This window comes from Pantherophis guttatus, chromosome 5, assembly GCF_059756535.1.
Source record: "Pantherophis guttatus breed Tessera chromosome 5, ASM5975653v1, whole genome shotgun sequence".
NCBI lineage: Eukaryota > Metazoa > Chordata > Lepidosauria > Squamata > Colubridae > Pantherophis > Pantherophis guttatus.
The window spans coordinates 4,278,195-4,299,337 of record NC_142067.1 but is presented as its reverse complement, the minus strand read 5'-3'; the positions used below and the strand labels follow the sequence as shown (position 1 = coordinate 4,299,337).

General features: G+C 45.1%; 1 protein-coding gene across 2 annotated transcripts in view; it reads left to right on the top strand.

Moving 5' to 3' along the window:
- The window catches only part of EMSY (EMSY transcriptional repressor, BRCA2 interacting), a 54,576-nt gene extending 43,994 nt beyond the window's left edge, over window positions 1-10,582 (top strand). For both annotated transcript variants that reach the window (XM_060685560.2, XM_060685561.2), the window contains exons 20-22: window positions 2,031-2,573; window positions 5,647-6,129; window positions 8,517-10,582. In XM_060685560.2, the coding sequence (XP_060541543.2) occupies window positions 2,031-2,573; window positions 5,647-6,129; window positions 8,517-8,708 (1,218 nt within the window). In that variant the 3' untranslated portion in view covers window positions 8,709-10,582. The remainder of the gene's footprint in view (window positions 1-2,030; window positions 2,574-5,646; window positions 6,130-8,516) is intronic.
- The last annotated feature ends 10,561 nt before the right edge of the window (window positions 10,583-21,143 follow it).

Genomic DNA, 21,143 nt, shown 5'->3' with positions numbered 1-21,143 from the left:
ACAACTCTCAAAGAGTCACAAATAAATAAACAAACAAACAAACAAGCAAGCAAGCATATACCCACATATATTATATGACACAGCGAAACAACGTAGTCTAGTCTGGATGTATCCATGTACATGGCAAGAAAAACTAATCTTGCGAATTTACCAGACGGACGGCATAGGGAACAAAGCCTTTACAGAATCTGCTAGAAATACTTCAAAACCTCCTCCCAGAGGGGAGCGACAGAAACAGACCATGAAGTGGGTGTGTGTGCGGGTCTCTAACAAGGCTTTGAGCTCTAAGCACATAGCGCTTATATGCAGCATCCTGAATAACGGGAAGCGAGCTTCCTATAATCTCCGCTGTCCTCACCACTCTCTGTAGGGACTTTCTATCTGAGGCGCTGCGGCCACCAAACCAAACAGGGAATGCAGTTTGTTAAAACTCTCTCAATCGTGCCTCTGTAAAAAAGTGGCCAGGATAGAAGGAAAAAAATGTGCTCTCCTCATCTGACGCAGGAAACGCAGACGCTGGTTTGCACGCTTCACTGAGGATGACGTGTGGAGAGATCAGTTCAGATTGTTAGTTAATTGCACCCCCAGATACTTAATACTGTTGACCAGCTCTATGTTGTGGCCCACCAGCGGCCTGCGTGGATCGTGGCTGATCCCGATGAAGAGGAGGCTGGTGTGGGGTCGCGCCAGCAGCCTGCATAGCCAGCGCTCGCGTCGGACAGCGAGGAGGCTGAAGAGGATGTGATGCCAGAGGCAGAGACTCAGCCAGGGCCTTCAGAACCTCCAGAGGCTCCTTCCAGTGGAGAGAGCGAAGTGGAGGAGCCTCTCCTCAATGCTCGAGCATGCAGGGTGCCAAAAGGCAGGAGTGGCTACTCAGGAGGAGGAGGTCTACTCAAGAGTAGGGCTTGAGGATAATTGGCCACTCCCTTAGCCTATTTAAGTCGCAAGCAGTTAGTAATTTCTTGCTGGAAACAACGTGTAATTATTACAGAGCATTTTGGAGAGTGAGTGTCTTATCGTATCTTGTTTTCTGGGCTGGTTGCCAACCTTTGCCCGTCTTGTTTATTCTTGCTACTTAATAAATTTGATAAGGATCGTTGGTGTGTGTGAATATCCTCGGAAATCCGGAGCTGGTGCAGAACACACTACAGCTGCATCCTTGATACTGAGTGGAGTAAGACCATGCTGGCTCTTTCTAAAAGCAAAGAGCAAACCCCACCTCCTTTCAGCACTGATGAGGTTACCTAGTTTGGTAATGAAACGTCTCCAAGAAAGCAACCAAGGTCAGAGAGCATCAAGGACCCGTTAGATCATGTTGGGCCAAGGGATTCTCCACCAAACTTTTTGATTACATCTATCCGTTAGCCTCATCAGTGAGGTTGTAGGGCCATGATGGAAATCCTATACGCAGAGCCATATTGGTGGGCACGCAAGCGTTGCCCTAACTCAGCTCCGGCACGCATGTGCGTGCTGCTCAGCTGATTTTCGGGCCTTCCGGGCCCACCGGAAGGCTATTTCCGGCCTCTGGAGGGCCTCAAGGGGGATGGGGAAGGGCATTTTCGTCCTCCCCAGGCTCCTAGAAAGGCTCTGGAGGCTGGGGAGAGCGAAGAATGGGCCTTGCAGTTCCACTGGAAGTCAGCAAACGGGCCATTTCTGGCTTCCGGAGGGCCTCCGGGGAGATGGGGAAGGCTGTTTTCGCCCTCCCCAGGCTCCAAGTAAGCCTCTGGAGCCTGGGGAGGGCAAAAACCAGGCCTCCTGGGCCCATCACATGCCAAAAGCGGGAGGAGCGCAGGAGTGTCACGCGTGCATGTATGGGGGGAGCGGGGTGCACTGAATTATGGGTGTGGGCACGCATGGGTGCGACCCCCCCCTCCGTACTCCCCCCCCCTTTTGGCACACGATGGCAAAAAGGTTAGCCATCACTGTTGTAGGGCATGCTGGTTAATGGATGGTAATTGAGTAGATTCGGAGGACCCCAGGATGGTTCGAACCCTTCTTTTGATCCGTATCTTCTCTCTCCTGCCTTCCAGGCCCTGAGCAGTCACACGGCTTTCACCAAACACAGCGAGCAGCTGGGCACCGAAGAAGGGGAAGTAGAAGACACCCTGGACCCCCAGACGGGGCTCTTCTACCGGTCGGCTCTGACCCAGGTGCAGAAGCAGCAGAAGCTGAGCCAAGCCCAACTGGAACAAACCCAGCTTCAGGTCAAGACCTTGCAATGCTTCCAAGCCAAGCAGAAGCAGACCATCCACCTCCAGACAGAGCAGCTGGCCGCCAAGCTGCCCCAGCTGCCCCAACTCTCCATCCGACACCAGAAACTCGCTCCCCTCCAGCACGATCCGGGCGCCGGCAAGCTGGACTCGCAGCAGGCGGGCGTCCCCTCCGTCACCCGCGAGAGGCAGCTGCCCACTTTGGTCGCCCAACCCCAACAGACTGTGCTTCAGGTGCTGGCGGTCAAAACCACGCAGCAGCTGCCCAAACTTCAGCAGGCCCCCACGGCGCAGAAGATCTACGTCCAGCCCCAGAGCCAGCTGCAGCTCCCTGCCGCGCCCGAGAAGCAGCCCACAAGCCAGGTGAGACCCGCCAGAGGACGGGGAGGGGCAGGGGGGGAAATGTGGGTCCACCCCAGGGCTGTGACCTGCCACTCAAATCCCACCTCGGTTTATTTGGAAGTGAGCTGCCCTCACCTCACCCCCCACGTCAGGGTTTGTTTATTTATTATTTATTTATTAATTTTATTTATTTATTTATTTATTTATTTATTATATTTCTATACCGCCTTTCTCCCGTAGGACTCAAGGCGGTGTACAGTCGAGAAAAATATAGACACACAAACATCATAAAATTGCTAATTAAAATTATTACTTAGTTTGGTCAATTAAATAAAACCCAGAATTAGATCACATTTTAAAAAATCATTCACAGGTTCATATGTTTAGCCCCGCCTGTTGGAACATCAGGGTCTTGATGTTTAATTTATTAATTAATAAATAACTAATTAAATAACTAATTTAATTTATTTAAAAAAAAAATAGGCTGGTCTGGCCTAACTCTCCCTTTTAAATTGGGTTTTAAATGTTTTACATAAATTGGATGTTTTTAAATTTGTTTTTGAGCCCAAATTATTTAATCTATTTTTAATAGCTTTTAACTTTTGTATGTTATTTGTATTTTTATCTTGGCTGTTCACCGCCCTGAGTCCTCCGGGAGTAGGGCGGTATATAAATATGAATAATAATAATAATAATAATAATAATAATAATAATAATAATAATAATAATAATAATAATAATAATAATAATTTATATACCGCCCTTCTCTCAAAGGGACTCAGGGTGGTACACAGCCAACATAAAACAGACAAATATAAAATTTAAAAACAATTTTAAAATATTAAAATAGTTTGGCCCATATCCAATTAAAATAAAGCTACCCAATTTAGACATTTCAAATTAAGAATTTGCAATTAAAAATTAAAATTAGGCCAGCCCGGCTTGTTGAAATAAAAGTGTCTTGAGGGCCCGGCGGAAGGTACGTAAGTTGGGAATCCTCCGCATCTCGGGGGGGCAATTCGTTCCAGAGGGCAGGAGCCCCCACAGAGAAGGCTCTCCCCCTGGGGGTCGCCAGCTGACATTTTTTTAAAATTTGATTTATATGCTTCCCTTCTCCGGAGACTCAGGGTGGCTTACAGTGCGTTAAGCAATAGCCTTCATCCTTTTGTATATTTATACAAAGTCAGCTTATTGCCTCCACAAACCGGGTCCTCATTTCACCTACCTTAGAAAGGATGGAAGGCTGAGTCAACCTTGAGCCTGGTGAGATTTGAACTTACAGTAATTGGTGTTAATCACAATGCTATCAGTCTGCTGAGCCACCAGGCATTGGTGACATTGCTTGGCCGACGGCACCCGGAGGAGCATCTCTCTGTGGGAGCGAATTGGCCAGTGGGAGACTATTGGTAGCAGCAGGCGGTCTTGTAAATACCCGGGTCCTAAGCCATGGAGCGCTCTGAAGGTGGTAACCAATACCTTGAATCGCACCTGGAGGACCACCGGGAACCAGTGCAGCTCGCGCAGGAGAGGTGTTACACGGGAGCGCCATGACGCTCCCATAACCACCCGCGCGGCCGCATTCTGGACCAGTTGGAGCCTCCGGGTGCTCCTCAAGGGGAGCCCCATGTAGAGAGCGTTGCAATAGTCCGGGCGGGACTGGACTGGGTTGGTGTCGAGAGCTTTATTCAGTCTGTTCCCCCAACAGTTCCATTTCGGGTTTTCAGCTAAACTATGACGTCATAGTTTATGACGGTCGCGGTGTCCCAGGAGGTCACGCCATCCTCTTTTGCGACCTTCTGACCAGCAAAGTCAACGGGGGAAGCCAGACGCTCTTAACAACCGTTTTGCTCATTCAACAGCCGCCGCAGCGATTCGTTCAACACCCGTGGCAAGAAAGGTCGCGACATGGGGCAAAATTCACTTTAACAGCTGTCTCATTTAGCAACATAAATGTTGGGCTCAATTGTGGTTGGGATTCGAGGACTATCTGTAGTTTACTTATCTACAAGTCATCTATCTCAGGGGTGAAATGTAAAATGTGTTACTACCGGTTCTGTGGGCGTGGCTTGGTGGTGGTGGGAGTAATGTGACGGTGGGCGTGGCCAACTTTTTTTTTTTTTAAACTTTTCAAAGCATTTTTTCTAATGCTTTGAAAAGCCTCTGTGCCGATCAGGCAACTCAGCTGGGATCGTCAGAGAGGCTTTTCAAAGCATTTTTTTTACCACCTCTTTGGCTAAGAGGTTGCAGAAAAAAATGCTTTGAAAAGCCTCTGACGATCCCAGCTGAGCCGCGGGATCATCAGAGGCTCTTTTTTTTTACTTTTAAAAGCATTTTTTCGTCGGAAGAGGCTGTAGAAAAAATGCTTTTAAAAGTAAAAAAAAAAAAAAAAAGCCTCTGATGATCGTGCGGCTCAGCTGGGCATGGTGGGAGGGGGACGCAGGGATTTTTGCTACCGGTTCTCCGAACCACCCGCCGCCATCGCTACCGGATCGGGCGATTCGGTCCGAACCGGGAGCATTTCACCCCTGATCTATCTACAAGTAATGGAGCCTGGGTCCAACCTAAAAAGATAGAAGAGAAAATGTGTGTATAATGTGTGTATAGTTGTACCACACACAAAATGTGCGTACACACGCCAGACACTTCATGGGTTCGCACTGACGACCTCCTCACTCACTTAATGACGGTGGCATTCTTATCATCATCGTCTTTTAATGACCCCATAATCCCTTGCACGGTGGAGGCTGGGCAACCGAATGGAGCTGAGTGTTTACTGGCCAGATGCCTTTCCTGTCGCCAATGCGGAGTTATATTCAGCAGATATAATCTCATCGTGCCCAGAGAGAGAAATATCTGCCTCTACCTAGGATCAAACTCACAGCCTCCTGATTGTGACTGTGGCCATTCTCATAACCGCAGCAAAAAGCATGAAACACTTAACAGCCGTGGCATTTTGCACTTGGCAATCGTCACGAAAAACGTTTTGCGACCGTCACAACCCAGCAGGCTCCACGACGGTCGTATCTCGAGGACTACCTCTGATGTGTGAATTTATCCCGTCTGTAACAGTGTGCCATCTACCTTTGATTTTCAGGTGCACCAGCCCATCATCACCCAAGGATCCTCTGTTACAAAGATCACCTTCGAAGGACATCAGCCCCCCACGGTCTCCAAGGTGACCCCTCCCCTCCCGACCCTGTTTCCCGGCCAGCTGGCCGCCAAGACGGCGGTGGCGGACATTTTGAAGATGTCCATGATGGAGGCTCAGATTGAGCCCAGCGCCGGAGGCGATGCTGCACGCAAGACCTGCCCCCCTGCCCATCCTCCGGGTGAGGTAGAGTTGACTCCCACCTCCGTGCTGAAGGCAGGCCCGGGAGGGGCACCCACAATGGGAACAGCTTCCGTCTTGCAGCAGGTGAAAATCTTGGACTCGAATTCAAGCCCTCCTGGCACAGGGCTGCCTCTCCAGGAGAGGAAGCTGAACCCCCCGGCTCCCCCCACCGCCAGCCAATTCATCCGTATCCAGAACGTCTCTGCCCCCAAAGCCGAGGAACTGGCGGCTGAAATCCTGATCCAGGTAAGGCAGGAACCCTTTGGCTCCCGAGTGTTCAGCCGATCTATTGGTTTTTGTTTTGTTTTGTTATTTTATTTTGATTTTAATTTCTTTTACTATTTTATTTTATTTTATTTTATTTTATTTCATTTCATTTCATTTCATTTCATTATTTATATTTTATTACTTTATTTTATTTTATAGTTTACTGTGTTTCCCCCAAAATGTTCTGTCCCCGTCTCACACACGCATACAAACAGTCAGCCAGGAGTTAAAATAAACTTGCAGACAATCATTTCCTTCGATAACAGAATTGGCAGCAACCCAGTAGCTGCTTGCCAAAACTTTACTCACAGAGGGAGGTGTTCCTCCTCCGTCAGATAAACCAAAATAAATTCACAAAGCCAAAGAATTGTCAAGTCCAGTCCATAATAAATCCAAGGAAGGCAGATAACGAAGTTCCAGAAACGCAGTATGACTTGCTAGTTGTTCAGTTTTGTCCGTCACAAAGCATCAATGGCCACCACACCCCCTTTTATCCCCTGTGGGGTGTGGTCCAGTGACTCAGCTTAATCTCTGGCACACCTCCTTTTCTGCTACGTGCGCCTGTCTCTCCGACGCTGGCGTGGATCCAGCCAAGACTTATCTCCTGTCTAACTGCAGCTGCTCGGAGATGCGTGGCTCCTGGCCTATCTCTTCTCCTTTGGGAGACACCTGAGGCATTGCCAGAGAGGAGGGTCCTGGAGAGGGAGGCCTTGCCAACTCCTCTCCTTCACTTTCGGAGTCTTCTCCCTCCAATAAGACGGGCTCGGGGGTCGGAGTCACAACACAAAATAAGACCGGGTCTTATATTAATTTTTGCTCCAAAAGACGCATTAGGGCTTATTTTCTGGTTAGGTCTTATTTTGGGGAAAATACGGTACTAAATGCATCCATCTGGCTGTAAGTCTTAACTGGGGCTTATTTTGAGGGTAGGGCTTATATTAGGAGCATCCTGAAAAATCATGCTAAGATTTATTTTTCCGTCAGGTCTTATTTTTGGGGAAACAGGGTATTTTATTACTTTATTTATTTTATAGTTTATTTTATTACTTTATTTATTTTATTCGATTTTTTTATTTTTATTTTTAATTTGAATTTATTTGATGTATATCCCGCCTGTATTATTTTTAGAAATACCTCAAGGTAATGAACGTAGCCAACATTCTTCCCTCCTCCAGTTTTTTCCCAACTCTGTGTGGTGGGTTGGGCTGAGAGAAACGGACTTATCCAAAGTCACCTAGCTGGCTTTCGTGGCTAAGGAGGGCTATAACTTGCCGTCTCCTCGTGATTGGGCCAAGGTCACCCAGCAGGTGGGATTAGAACCCTCAGTCTCCTGGTGATTGGCCCAGAGTCACACAGCTGACCTTCATGGCTATGATAGGAGTAGAACCGATGGTCCCTTGCTTTCTAGCCCAATGCCTTAACCACTAGACCAGTGATGGTTAACCTTTTTGGTGCCGAGTGCCCAAAGCGCATGCATGAATGCACGCACGCATGCACGAACCCCCAAAATGCAATGTGAGCGACCCCGTGCATGCGCCCCACCCCCTATGTCCCGTTTTGGCTTACAGGTTGGTGCAGGAGGCTTCATTGTACAGTTTTGCCGCCAGTTCCCTTATTCTAGAGCAGTGATGGCTAACCTTTTTGCCATCGCGTGCCAGGAAAGGGGGGGCGGGGGAGGGTCGCGCGCGCACGTGCCCACGTGCATGTGTGCGCAACCCCCTCCCCCACCGCTCGTGGTACATGATGGCCTGGTAGGCCCGTTTTTCTTTCTTACCTGGTTCCAGATCCTCTCTGTGTATCTGGGAACGGCGAAAACATCCTTTCCCACTCCCTTGGTGGCCCTACGGAGGCTGAAAGGGCCCATTTCCCAACTCCCGGTGGGACAGGAAGTGACATTTTTTGCTGTCCCCAGCCTCCAGAACCTCTCTAGGAGTCTGTAGGAGCCTCTCTAGGAGTCTCTGGAGGCTGGGGACAGGAAAAAATGTCACTTCCTGTCTCACCGGGAGTGGGGAAATGGGCCCTTTCAGCCTCCGTAGGGCCTCCAAGGGAGTGGGAAAGGCTGTTTTCGCCGTTCCCAGATACACAGAGAGGATCTGGAGCCAGGTAATAAAGAAAAACAGGCCTTCCCCACCCCGCCCCCAGGCCCTCCAGAGGCAGGAAACAGCCTGTTTCCCTACTTCTGGTGGGCCCAGAAGGCCCGAAAATCAGCTGGCCGGCGCGCGCATGCGCCCCAGAGCTGAGCTGGCGTGCCCACTAATATGGCTCCGCGTGCCACCTGTGGCACGCGTGCCATAGGTTCGCCATCACGGTTCTAAAGTGTTCTTTTGCCCCAAGGCTTCCTAACGTATTTTCGTCCCTCTTTCCAGACAATCCCGCAGTATTCGGTGGCCTGCCATTCCACTTCCAACGTGGTGGTCGAGCCTAGCGGTCTTCTGGAGATGAACAACTTCACCAGTCAACGTCTTGACGAGGAAGACACCGTCATGGAACAGGACATGGACAGCAGCAACGAAGACGGGACGGAGCCCAGCCCGATGCAGTGTTCGGAACAGACCTAGCGCGTTTCGGAGGCTGCGATGCACTTTAAGGCTACCGCCAAAGGCCTTGTCTGGCTGTTGGTATCCCGGAAAGCTCTTATGTTGTAAGAAGCACTTTTGTCTATCCGAGGTCTTCAAACACGCTGACATCCAGCCTTGTTCCCGGCGACAGTATTGGCGAGACCAGGATTTTACAAAACGGTTTGGGGCGAGCGAGGCCTCACGTCCGGTCTGGGGCAACCCGACGACAGTAGAATGTATTTTCATTGAAGGCAAGAAAGCAAAAAGGACACGCAGTGATTTTTTATTATTATATTATTATTATTATTATTTTTTCCCATTATGGTATATTGAAGTTTCGTTTGCTACGACATTCTGGATTTTCTATTGAAATATTGTGGTGTTTTTTAAAAAAAAAAACAAGAACAGCCACCAAACTAACCTTTTATTCTCTCCCGAAGGCACAAACCGGAGTTTGCCGGTGAACGCATTTTCCTCACAAAGAGGTTATTTTGTTTTAAAGGTCTAGCTTGTTTCTCTTAAAACCGATCGCAGGGAGCGTTGAGACATGCAGGGGGGGAGAAGCAGAGAAAGATGCTGCTTCTCATTTTTTTTGTTTCGAAGTAAATCTCAAAATATTATCCTTTAAAAGAAAACGGAAGTCGATTTCAAAATATCATCCTTCAAAATAAAACGGAAATCAATTTCAAAATATTAGCCTTTTAAAAAAAACACACGGTCCCCAAAATCTCAAATTTTGGATGCCACACTCGATGCTTCTCTTCCCTTCATTTTCACAGGTTTTTTTTTTTTTTTAACTCTTTTTATGAACCACAGAGGAAACTTTTCACAAAGCCCCGTATTAAACCTGCTTTTTATTTATCTAGAATATTTCAATTTCCCATTCCTGGTCTGTGTAACAGGGCCAGGACCTGTTCCATACCTTTTCATATTTAAGCTGTGAAACGAGAATTGGTCTAACGTTGGAGGACATCGGACGTTGGAGATTAGAATTCGGGTGAGAGCGTAAAGATTCGGACTCTATCCTTTAAAGGCATTTTTTTAAAAAAAGAAAAGAAAAAAGAAAAACAACCACACAATTTTTCATACGATTCTTGCGGGAGACTTTAAAAAAATGTACATTTTGGCCTTTTTAATAATTTTGTTTGGACTGTATTTAAAGGGATCCTTTTTCTTCGAACGAATAGTTTTAGTTTGCACAGGAAATAACATTGGGCGTTTTACCGTGACTCAGAAGTCCAGATTAAAAAGAAAACAAGGAAAAAAACAAAACAAAAACAACTCTTAAATAATGAAGACACCGCTTTTATACAGGTGTGTGTGTGAATGTGTGTTTATGTGAGAGGGAGAGCGAGAGAATGTGTGTGCATATCCACACAAAAACTGTACATAGGAAGTTTTTATCGCTTTTGTATAGATTTCATTATAAATAAGCATTTTACGATTTTTGGAAGTTATCTTGTATATACCGGCCCTTCCGCTAAACTGCTGTTTGTTTTTTTTCGGTTCGGTTCTCATTCAGATCTTTTTTTTTTTTTTTTTTTTCCCCGTTCCGTTTGGGGGGTTTTTTTGTTCGTTTTGTTTGTTTGATTTTTTTTTTTTTTCGGTGCTGAAGTACTACTTTAAGTAGGCGCTCCTCGACAGCTCTAATACGATTTTGTGTCGATATTTTTATATTGTGATTTTAGTGTTTTGTATAATTAAACCACCAGTAGACAGAATTCGCCACTGGGCTGAAGTTTGAAACTCAAAAAAAAAAAAAAAAATTGTGTTTGAAGTGTCATGTCTTGGTTCTTGCTGCAGAGGGCGCCCTCGGATGGGCTTCACCACCCGTCGCTCGGATATGAATTCTGATATAAAACTTTGCACAATATTCTTTTTTTCCCTTTCTTTTAAAGTGATTTCTTTTAAAGTGGCTAAGACGCTGAGCTTGTCGATCGAAAGGTCGGCAGTTCAGCGGTTCGAATCCCTGGCGCTGCGTAACGGGGTGAGCTCCCATTCCTTGTCCCAGCTTCTGCCAACCTAGCGGTTCGAAAGCAGGTAAAAAATGCAAGTAGAAAAATAGGGACCACCTTTGGTGGGAAGGTCACAGCGTTCCGTGCGCCTTTGGTGTTGAGTCATGCCGGCCACATGACCACGGAGACGCCTTCGGACAGCGCTGGCTCTTCGGCTTTGAAACAGAGATGTGCACTGCCCCCTAGAGTCGGGAACGACTAGCTCATATGTGCAAGGGGAACCTTTACCTTTACCAATTCAAGGCCATGAAAGCCATTCATGGCAAAGGACCAGGTTTATTTATTTATTGAAGAAAATTGATATAGTGCTCGACTTTTAACGGCCACAATTGGAGCCCAGAGTTTTGGTTACTAAACGGGACAGTCGTTAAGTGAATTTTCCCCCGTTTTGCGACTTTTCTTGCCCTGGTTGTTTAAAGAGAATCGCCGCCATGGTTCGGTTAGCAAGACGGTCGCTAAAGCGAAATCTGGCTTGTCGGAAGGTCACAAAAGGCGATTGCGTGACCCCGGGACGCTGCAACAACAATCTCTATAACTTTGAATGACCACAAAACGAACTGTTGTAACTCAAGGACTGCCCGTCATCCAGTCTTACAAAAGCTGACGTCGTTTTGAAGCGTAGAACAGGGGATCTCCAATCTTGGCAACTTTAAGACTTGTGGACTTCAACTCCCAGAATTCCTCAGCCAGCGAAGTTTCGCTGGCTGAGGAACTCTGGGAGTTGAAGTCCACAAGTCTTAAAGTTGCCAAGGTTGGAGATCCCTGATGTAGAATCCAGATAGGGCGAGGAGATAGTCTGGTCACGGACAGCAGCTGTTGACTGTAAAACAACAATTTATAAAATGCAAAAAAATAAAATAAAAACGGGGGCCCAACAGCTGGCTGGGTTCTGCAAAACATGTCTTCTGTCTAGAAGCTGATTTGGTTTTAAGCCGAAGCACAAACTCTGGCACAAGCACAAAATAGTAGTTCAGTAACTTCATGCTTAAGTCAAGAAAGCTGGGAAGAAAACGCTCGCACATCTGTAGTTTTCCGATTGTGTCCAAAAGGATTCCCCCCCACCCTCCCCGCCCCCTGAAATGTAGGACTTTTTCTTCAGCCAGATGGTGTTCTGTCCCCGTCTCACACACGCACACAAACAGACAGCCGGGGGTTAAATAACCTGGCAGACAACCAATTCTTTCGGTATAAGAGGATTGGCAGCCACCCAGTAGCTGCTTGCCAAGAACTTTACTCATAAACAAAATACACACAGTTCAAGAATTGTCAAGTCCAGTCCGTAATTAAATCCAAGGCAGATAATGTTGTTTCCAAAGATGCAATGTGACTCGATAGTAGTTAGTTTTGTCTGTCACAGAGTCTGAATGGCCACCTCACCCCCTTTTATATCCTGTGGGGTGTGGTCCGGTGACTCAGCCTAATCTCGGGCACGCCTTTTCTTCTGTTGCGTGCCCTTATCTCTGAGACGCTGGCGTGGATCCAGCCAAGACTCATCTCCCTCATCACTGTCCACCTGTGGCTGCGTGGATGTGCTTGGCCCGGCCCTATCTCTTGGCCTTCGGCGGACACCGAAGGCATTGCCAGAGAGGAGGGTCCTGGAAAGGGAGGCCTTGCCAACTCCTCTCCTTCACTCTCGGAGTCCTCTCCTGCCGATGACACAGGCTCAGGTAACGGAGCCACAACAGATGGTCACAGTGGATCAGCTGTCCAGAAAGAACATAGACCATATAATCCTAGGGTGGAAAGGGACCTTGGAGGTCTTCCAGTCTAACCCCCTGCTCAAGCACGATAAAAAGGAAAAGATGTCCTTTCCAGTTGGGTCCGACTTTAGGGCATGATGCTCATCTCCGTTTCTTGGCCAAGAGCCAGCGTTGTCTAAAGACAATTTCCATGGTCAGGTGGCCAGCATGATTATATGCCAAAGATGCACGGAACACTGTGACCTTCCCACCGAAGTGGTACCTATTGATCTACTTGCATTTGCATGCTTTCGAACTGCTAGGTGGGCAGGAGCTGGAGCAAGGAACGGGAACTCACCTGTTGCGTTGTGCTCGGGTCTCGAACCTTGACTGTCAGCTTTACAGCTAGCAAAATCAGGGTCTTTAACCACTGACCCATCTCACCTCCTTTACTTTTGAACTGTGAGGTGGGCAGGAGCTGGAGCAAGGGATGGGAGCTCACCCCATCAATGAGCGCTTGGGACTCGAACCTCAACGGTCAGCTTTCCAGCTGACAAGCTCAGCATTTTAACCGCTGAGCCATTGCAAGCCCCCCTCTCTAATCCTGCTCAAGCAGGAAACTCTATAGCATTTCAGACAAATAACTGTCCAATCTCTTCTTAAAGACCTCCAGTGTTGGAGCACCCACAGCTTCTGGAGACTTGTTATTCTATTCTATTTCATTCCATTCCATTCTATATTCCTATGTATTCTATTGTATTGTATTGTATTGTATTGTATTCTACTCTACTCTACTCTACTCTACTCTACTCTATTCATTCTGTATTCTATTCTATTCATTCTGTATTCTATTCTATTTTCATTTCTAATTCAATTCAATTCTATTCTATTCCTTATTCTATTCTATTCATTCTGTATTCAATTCTGTTTTGATTTCTAATTCTATTCCTTATTCTATTTGTTCTGTATTCTATTCTATTTGTTCTGTATTCTATTCTATTCATTCTGTATTCTATTCTATTTTGATTTCTAATTCTATTCTATTCCTTATTCTATTCTATTCATTTTGTATTCTATTCTATTCATTCTGTATTCTATTCTATTTTGATTTCTAATTCTATTCTATTCCTTATTCTATTCACTCTGTATTCTATTCTATTCATTCTGTATTCTATTCTATTTTGATTTCTAATTCTATTCCTAATTCTATTCATTCTGTATTCTATTCATTCTGTATTCTATTCTATTTTGATTTCTAATTCTATTCCTAATTCTACTCATTCTGTATTCTATTCTATTCATTCTGTATTCTATTCTATTTTGATTTCTAATTCTATTCTATTCCTTATTCTATTCTATTCATTCTGTATTCTATTCTATTTTGATTTCTAATTCTATTCCTAATTCTATTCATTCTGTATTCTATTCATTCTGTATTCCATTCTATTTTGATTTCTAATTCTATTCTATTCCTTATTCTATTCACTCTGTATTCTATTCTATTCATTCTGTATTCTATTCTATTTTGATTTCTAATTCTATTCCTAATTCTATTCATTCTGTATTCTATTCATTCTGTATTCTATTCTATTTTGATTTCTAATTCTATTCCTAATTCTACTCATTCTGTATTCTATTCTATTCATTCTGTATTCTATTCTATTTTGATTTCTAATTCTATTCTATTCCTTATTCTATTCTATTCATTCTGTATTCTATTCTATTTTGATTTCTAATTCTATTCCTAATTCTATTCATTCTGTTCTATTCATTCTGTATTCCATTCTATTTTGATTTCTAATTCTATTCTATTCCTTATTCTATTCACTCTGTATTCTATTCTATTCTCTTTCTCGCTCTTAAATCAGAGACCCAGCTTACGCTGCAATATGGATCCCGCAAAGCTGCTCCTTCTGCTGCTGTGTTTTTGATTATCCTGATTGATAGTTGTGTTTTTTTCCCCCAAGCCATTCATTCAAAATGAGAAACGTCAGAAGAAGAACAAAGCCGAACTCCAGCTGCCCCCCATTTATGTTTTTTAAGGCATAATTTAAAAGGGGACTGAAGTCTTACACGATGAAGAATTGGGAACGACCAGCCAGGCACCAGATCATCAAAGGAGAAGCAGATGAAAAGAATCTTGATTACATAGGTGGAAACACTTACATAGAATTAGAATATATATATAGACTAAATAAGGGACCTTGGAGGTCTTCTAGTCCAACCCCCTGCTCAGGCAGGAAACTCTATACCCGTGATGGCGAACCTCTGGAACCTCTCTGCGGGCCCGCCAGCCGTCGCCCCAGCCCAGCTCCACCACGCATGCGTGCGCACCTCCCGCTGGCTAGCTCCGGGTCTCTGCCGCGCATGCTCACGGGGTGGGGCACATACGGGGGACACACGGGTATGCGTGGGGGGTGGGGCGCATGCACAGGGAGGTGCAGGTTGCTGCAGGAGGCTTTCCAGGCCCAAAACGGCACGGGGGGACCTCACGCGGTGCCCCCGTGCCCCATTTTGGCTTCCAGGTTGGAGCAGGAAGCTTTGCAGGCCCAAAATGCGTTGCATTTGGGGTTTGGCCACACATGCTTGCATTCACGCAATGCACTTTGGACACTCGACACCAAAAAAGTTAACCATCACTGCCCTTATACCAGGGGTGGGCAAATATGGCCCCTTGATGACCTGTGGACTTCATCTCCCAGAATTCCTGAGCCAGCTTGGCTGTCTCAGGAATTCTGGGAGTCGAAGTCCACAGGTTGTAAAAGGGCCGCAGTTGCCCACCCCTGCCCTACACCATTTCAGATAAACCGTTGTCCAACGTCGTTTTTTAAAACTTCCAGTGATGGAGCACCCACAACTTCTGGTGGCAAGTTGTTCCACAGATTAATTGTTCTCGCTGTCAGGAAATTTCTCCTCAGTTTTAGGTTGCTTCTCTCCTTGATGAGTTTCCATCCGTTGCTTCTTGGCCTGCTCTCTGTTGCTTTGGAGAACAGAAGAGAATAACAGAGTCGGAAGGGAGTTTGGCGGTCTTTTAGTCCAGGGGTGGGCAATTGTGGCTCTTTTACAACCTGTGGACTTCAACTCCCAGAATTCCTGAGACAGCTTTTACAACCTGTGGACTTCAACTCCCAGAATTCCCGAGACAGCTTTTACAACCTGTGGACTTCAACTCCCAGAATTCCTGAGATAGCTTTTACAACCTGTGGACTTCAACTCCCAGAATTCCTGAGACAGCTTTTACAACCTGTAGACTTCAACTCCCAGAATTCCTGAGACAGCTTGGCTGTCTCAGGGATTCTGGGAGTTGAAGTCCACAGGTTGTAAAAGAGCCACAATTGCCCGACCCTGGATTAGTCCAACCCGCTACTCAAGCAGGAGACTATACCAGTGATGGTTAACCTTTGCCGTCGCGTGCCAAAAGTGTGGGCTGTGTGGAGGGGGTGTCGTGCGTATGCCCACACTCATAATTCAATGTGCTCCCCCCCGTGCTCCCCCCACTTTTCACCCTCCCCAGGCTCCAGAGCCTTTCTTGGAGCCTGGGGAGACCGAAAACAGCTTTCCCCATCCAACTAGAGACTCTCTGGAAGCCGGAAACACCCTGACTTCCAGTGGGCCCAGAAGACCCAAAAATCAGCTGGTTGTTGCAGACATGCACGCTGGAGCTGAGCTTGGGAAACGCGTGCCCACAGATACCGCTCCACATGCCACCTGTGGCACGCATGCCATAGGTTCACCATCACGGCCCTATACCATTTCAGGGGCAAATGGTTGTCCAATCTCTTCTTCAAAACCTCCAGTGATGGAGCATTCACAACTTCTGGTGGCAAGCTGTTCCACTGGTTAATTGTTCTCACTGTCAGGAAATTTCTCCTTAATTCCAGGTTGCTTCTCTCCTTGATTAGTTTCCACCCGTTGCTTCTTGTCCTGCCCTCAGGTGCTTTGGAGAATAGCTTGACTCCCTCCTTCTTTGGGGCAGCCCCTCAAATATTGGAAGACTGCTATCATGTCACCCCAAGTCCTTCTCTTCATTAAACTAGACATACCCAGTTCCTTCAACCGTTCTTCATATGTTTTAGCCTCCAGTCCCCTAATCCTCTTTGTTGCTCTTCTCTGCACATCTTTCTTAGAGTCTCCACATCTTTTTTACATCGTGGCGACCAAAACTGGATGCAGTTAACTGACATTAGCTGGATTAACCAGTTAGTAGTTAGCAGAGGTAAAATCTAAAATTTGTTACTACCGGTTCTGTGGGCATGGCTTGGTGGGGGGGGGGGGTAATGTGACTGGGTGGGCATGGCCAATTTTTTTTTTTTTTACTTTTAAAACCATTTTTTCTACAACCTCTTTGGTGAAGAGGTTGTAAAAAATGCTTTCGAAAGGCTCTGAGGATCCAGGCTGAGTTGCCTGATCAGCAGAGGCTTTTTTAAAAACTCAGTTTGGATCATCAGAGGCTTTTTTTTTTTTTACATTTAAAAGCCTCTGCCGATCAAGCAACTCAGCTGGGATCGTCAGAGGCTTTTAAAAGCAATTTTTCTACAACCTCTTCAGAGGTTGTAGAAAAATTGCTTTTAAAAGCCTCTGACGATCCCAGCTGAGCTGCGCGATCATCAGAGGCTTTTTTTTTTTTTACTTTTAAAAGCATTTTTCAACCGAAGAGGTTGCAGAAAAAATGCTTTTAAAAGTTAAAAAAAAAAAAAGCCTCTGATGATTGTGCGGCTTAGCTGGGCATGGGAGGGGGGGGCGGGATTTTTGCTACCGGTTCTCCGAACCAACCGGTCAGCCCTAGAGGAGATCAACCCTGACTGCTCTTGAGAAGGCCAGATCCTGAAGAGGAAACTCAAATCCTTTGGCCACCTAATGAGAAGGAAGGACTCCCTGGAGAAGAGCCCAATGCTGGGAAGGATGGAGGGCAAAAGAAGAAGGGGACGGCAGAGAAGGCGGTGGCTGGATGGAGTCACTGAAGCAGTCGGCGTGAGCTTCAATGGACTCCAGAGGATGGTAGAAGACAGGAAGGTCTGGAGGAACGTTGTCCATGGGGTCGCGATGGGTCGGACACAACTTCACTACTAACAACTACAAATTTTGAACATTTACTAAATGAACTGTTGTAACTGGCTATAGCTATGCAGTCAATCAGAATGGGGCAGAGAGCAGGGATCAGAGGTTAATAAGCACGTCTCACGAGACCATAAATATATTTTGTCATTTTTTTTGTATTACTGATTCCTTCCTTGGGTTCCAGACTATAAAATATTTCTTCGCTTTTCCCTGGAGATACGAACCAGAAACTGAATTTTAGCCTTTTTTTTCCCCCACCCCCACTTCTTTTGCAGCAAAACCAGCTTTGCACAACTTTTGCACAATCTGAATGAGAAGCATTCTTGCTTGGGTCTGTTCTCCTCTTTAATCAGTGGTTTGCAACAATCCCCTTACCCCCTCCCCCCCCCTCCGGTTGTCATTTTAAAATCTCTTCCAAGTCAACTTAGAATAACAATCAATTCCTTTCTGGGGATTGTTTAGACTGGATATAAATTGAAAGCAGGCCTGTTTCAGGCGTGTGATATTTTTTTCTCTCTCTCTCTCCGTTCACAAAAAGCTCATCCTCCCCCTTCAAATCAGCGTTGATATTTAACGCCAATTTATGGAAGCACGTGGGACGTTGGTGCAAATATCAGTGAAGACTCATGATCTCAAATCAAAAAGTCTGTGTTTTTTCCCCCTCTCCCACCCCCAGACGCACTGTTGTGCTTTTCCTTTTTATTTTGATTTCTTTTTTTTTTTTAAAAGAAAGAGGATCTAAGTCATATGTTTCCAAATTTAAGGCCCCCCTGGAAAAGACGCCCAGATGTGAAAAGTTTTGCAAACAAGCCACGAAAGAGGCCACAGGCTCAAGTAATAATAACTTTATTGTCATTGTAGGAAAAAAAAAATCCCTTTAAAAGCCTCTGGGGATCCCAGATCGTCAGAGGCTTCTAAAAGCATTTTTTTTTTCTGCAACTTCTTCAGCTGAAGAGGTTGTAGGGGGGAAAAATCCCTTTAAAAGCCTCCGGCGATCCCAGCAGATTTGCCTGATCGTCAGAGGCTTCTAAAAGCATTTTTTTCTGCAACTTCTTAAGGTTGTAGAAAAAAAATGCTTTTAAAAGTAAAAAAAAAAAAAGTTGGCCATACCCACCCAGTCACATTACCCACCCAAGCTACGCCCACAAAATAAGCCACGCCCACAGAACTGGTAGTAAAAAAATTTAGAACCCACCCCTATTGTACGTGTATACACAGTATATCCATACAACGAAATTCACTTAACACCCAAAGACCAGGTCGAACACACATAACAATCCCCAAACACACTCCCACCCACCACAATTCCCCACCTCTTAAACCACTCAAACATCCAAACAACAGACCAAGTCATGCTGTCCAACAGCTCACGGATGGTGGCCCTTTAGTTCATTGTTGAGTGCAATGATAGCTCTGGGATAAAAACTATTCAGAAAAACGTGTGGTCCGAGTTTTATTTCTTCTGTATCTTCTGCCAGAAGGCAACAGTCCAAAAAGATTGTTAGCAGGATTGGGAAGAGTCTCGGAGAACGTTATGCAACTTTCTCAAACAGCGAGATTCGAAGATGTCGTCCAGGGCTGGTAGCTGGAGTCCGATGATATTCTGGGCAGTTTTAATGATTCTCTGTAGAGCTTTTATGTCCGCTACAGAGCTGCTCCCATGCCATGCAAGAATGCCGTATGTCAGGACACTCTCAATGGTGCTGCGATAGAAGGACAGAAGTAGATGTAGACAAACATACACTAGTGGCCAACATTGTAGAAAGTGTATTTTCTAAAACTAGCTAATAACCAGTGGTGGGATTCCACCAGTGTAACAAACGGTGCGCTGAGCACGCACACGCCAAACACGTGCTACGCGCACACGCAATGCGTTTGAAAACAGCTCTAAAACTTACCTTCTACTGCAGCCCCGGTGAGTAAAACAGTGGAGGCGTGGCAATCCGCTTTGCCACGCCTATCAGCAGGGCTTCAAACAAAGGAAATATAGGTCGGTATAGCGCAGGGGCGGGTGGGCGTGCCCAGCTGATCGTCAGAGCGAACTGGTTCCCTCTCAGCTGATCGTCGGAGCTACCGGTTGACCCAAACCGGCTGAATCCCATCTCTGCTAATAACACTACTTTTTTTTTTGAGTACTACCATACAAATTATATATCAATGGAAAGATAATTGAATCAAGAATGTAATGCAATAACTTTTAGGAAGGATGTGCTATTAGAATAGTTACGGTGTAAAGAAGAAAAGGGAAACACAGAGAAAAAACGAGATATACAAAAATGATCACTATAGAAAAAACGAGATATACAAAAATTAACACCGTGTCAATTAATACTTAGCTAAGTAACCTTTAGCATGAATGACGGCCTGACAACGTCTTCCCATGGAGTGAACCAAGTCTTTTAGTTCTGCAGCTGTTCTAATTGGAAACCAAGATGGAATGATGGCTTCTATTAACTGGGTTTGATTGCTGGGTCGCTTCTGACTAACCAGTTTCTTTCGTCGGCTCCGTAGATTTTCCATTGGGTGAAGGTCTGGGCTGTTCCTAGGCTATTCCAGCAGTGGAATAGGATTATCTTGAAACTCCAAAAAAAAAGTGGTGTTATTAGCCATCAAACCTCAAAAATGCACTTTTCCCCAAAAGGTTTCCACAATTTTGGCCACTACTGTAGGTCGTATAAATCGGCTTGCAAATGAAACGGTGAAGAAGCACAATAAAAGGTAGGGTTTGTTTTTCTTCCTCAAAATAAAATCTGCTGAAGCTGTGGAGCGGTTTGTGGGGGAATACAGGTAGTCCTCGCCGCACAGTTGAGCCTGAAATTTCCGTCGCTAAGTGAGACAGGTGAGTTGTGCCCCGTTTTTTTTCCCCATCTTTCTTGCCACGATTGTTAAATGAATCGCTGGAGTTGTTAAGTTAGTCACAGGGTGGCTAAGTGACTCTGGCTCGCCCCCCTTGACTTTGCTTGTCAGGAGGTGGCAAAGGGAGATCGCGTGACCCAGGGGACACTGTGACGGTCATAAATACGAGTCAGTTGCCAAGCATCTGAACTTTATAATTCGAGGACTACCTGTATTATATTCAGCCTTTCAAAGGTTTCATAAATCAGAACTTCTGGAATTCTGTTCTGTTCTGTTCTGTTCTATTATTACTTTCATTCTATTCTTTTTCTTTCATTCTATTCTATTTCTTTCATTCTATTCTATTCTTTCTTTCATTCTATTTCTTTCATTCTATTATTTCTTTCTAATATTTCTTTCATTCCATTCTATTCTAATTCTATTCTATTATTTCTATTCTATTCTAATTCTATTATCTTTCATTCTATTTTATTCTATTATTTCTATTCTATTATTTCTTTCATTCTATTCCATTATTTCATTCATTCTATTCTATTCTATTCTAATTCTATTTTATTATTTCTATTCTATTCTAATTCTATTCAATTATCTCTTTATTCTATTCTATTCTATTGTTATTATTCTATTTCTTTCTATTCTATTGCTTCTATTCTATTCTAATTCTATTCTATTATTTCATTCTATTCTATTATTTTGTTCATTCTATTCTATTCTATTCTCTATTCTACCATTCTATTCTCTATGTTCTCTATTCTATTCTATTCTGTTCTGCTCTGTTCTGTTCTGTTCTATTCCATTCCATTCCATTCCATTCTATTTTCTATTTT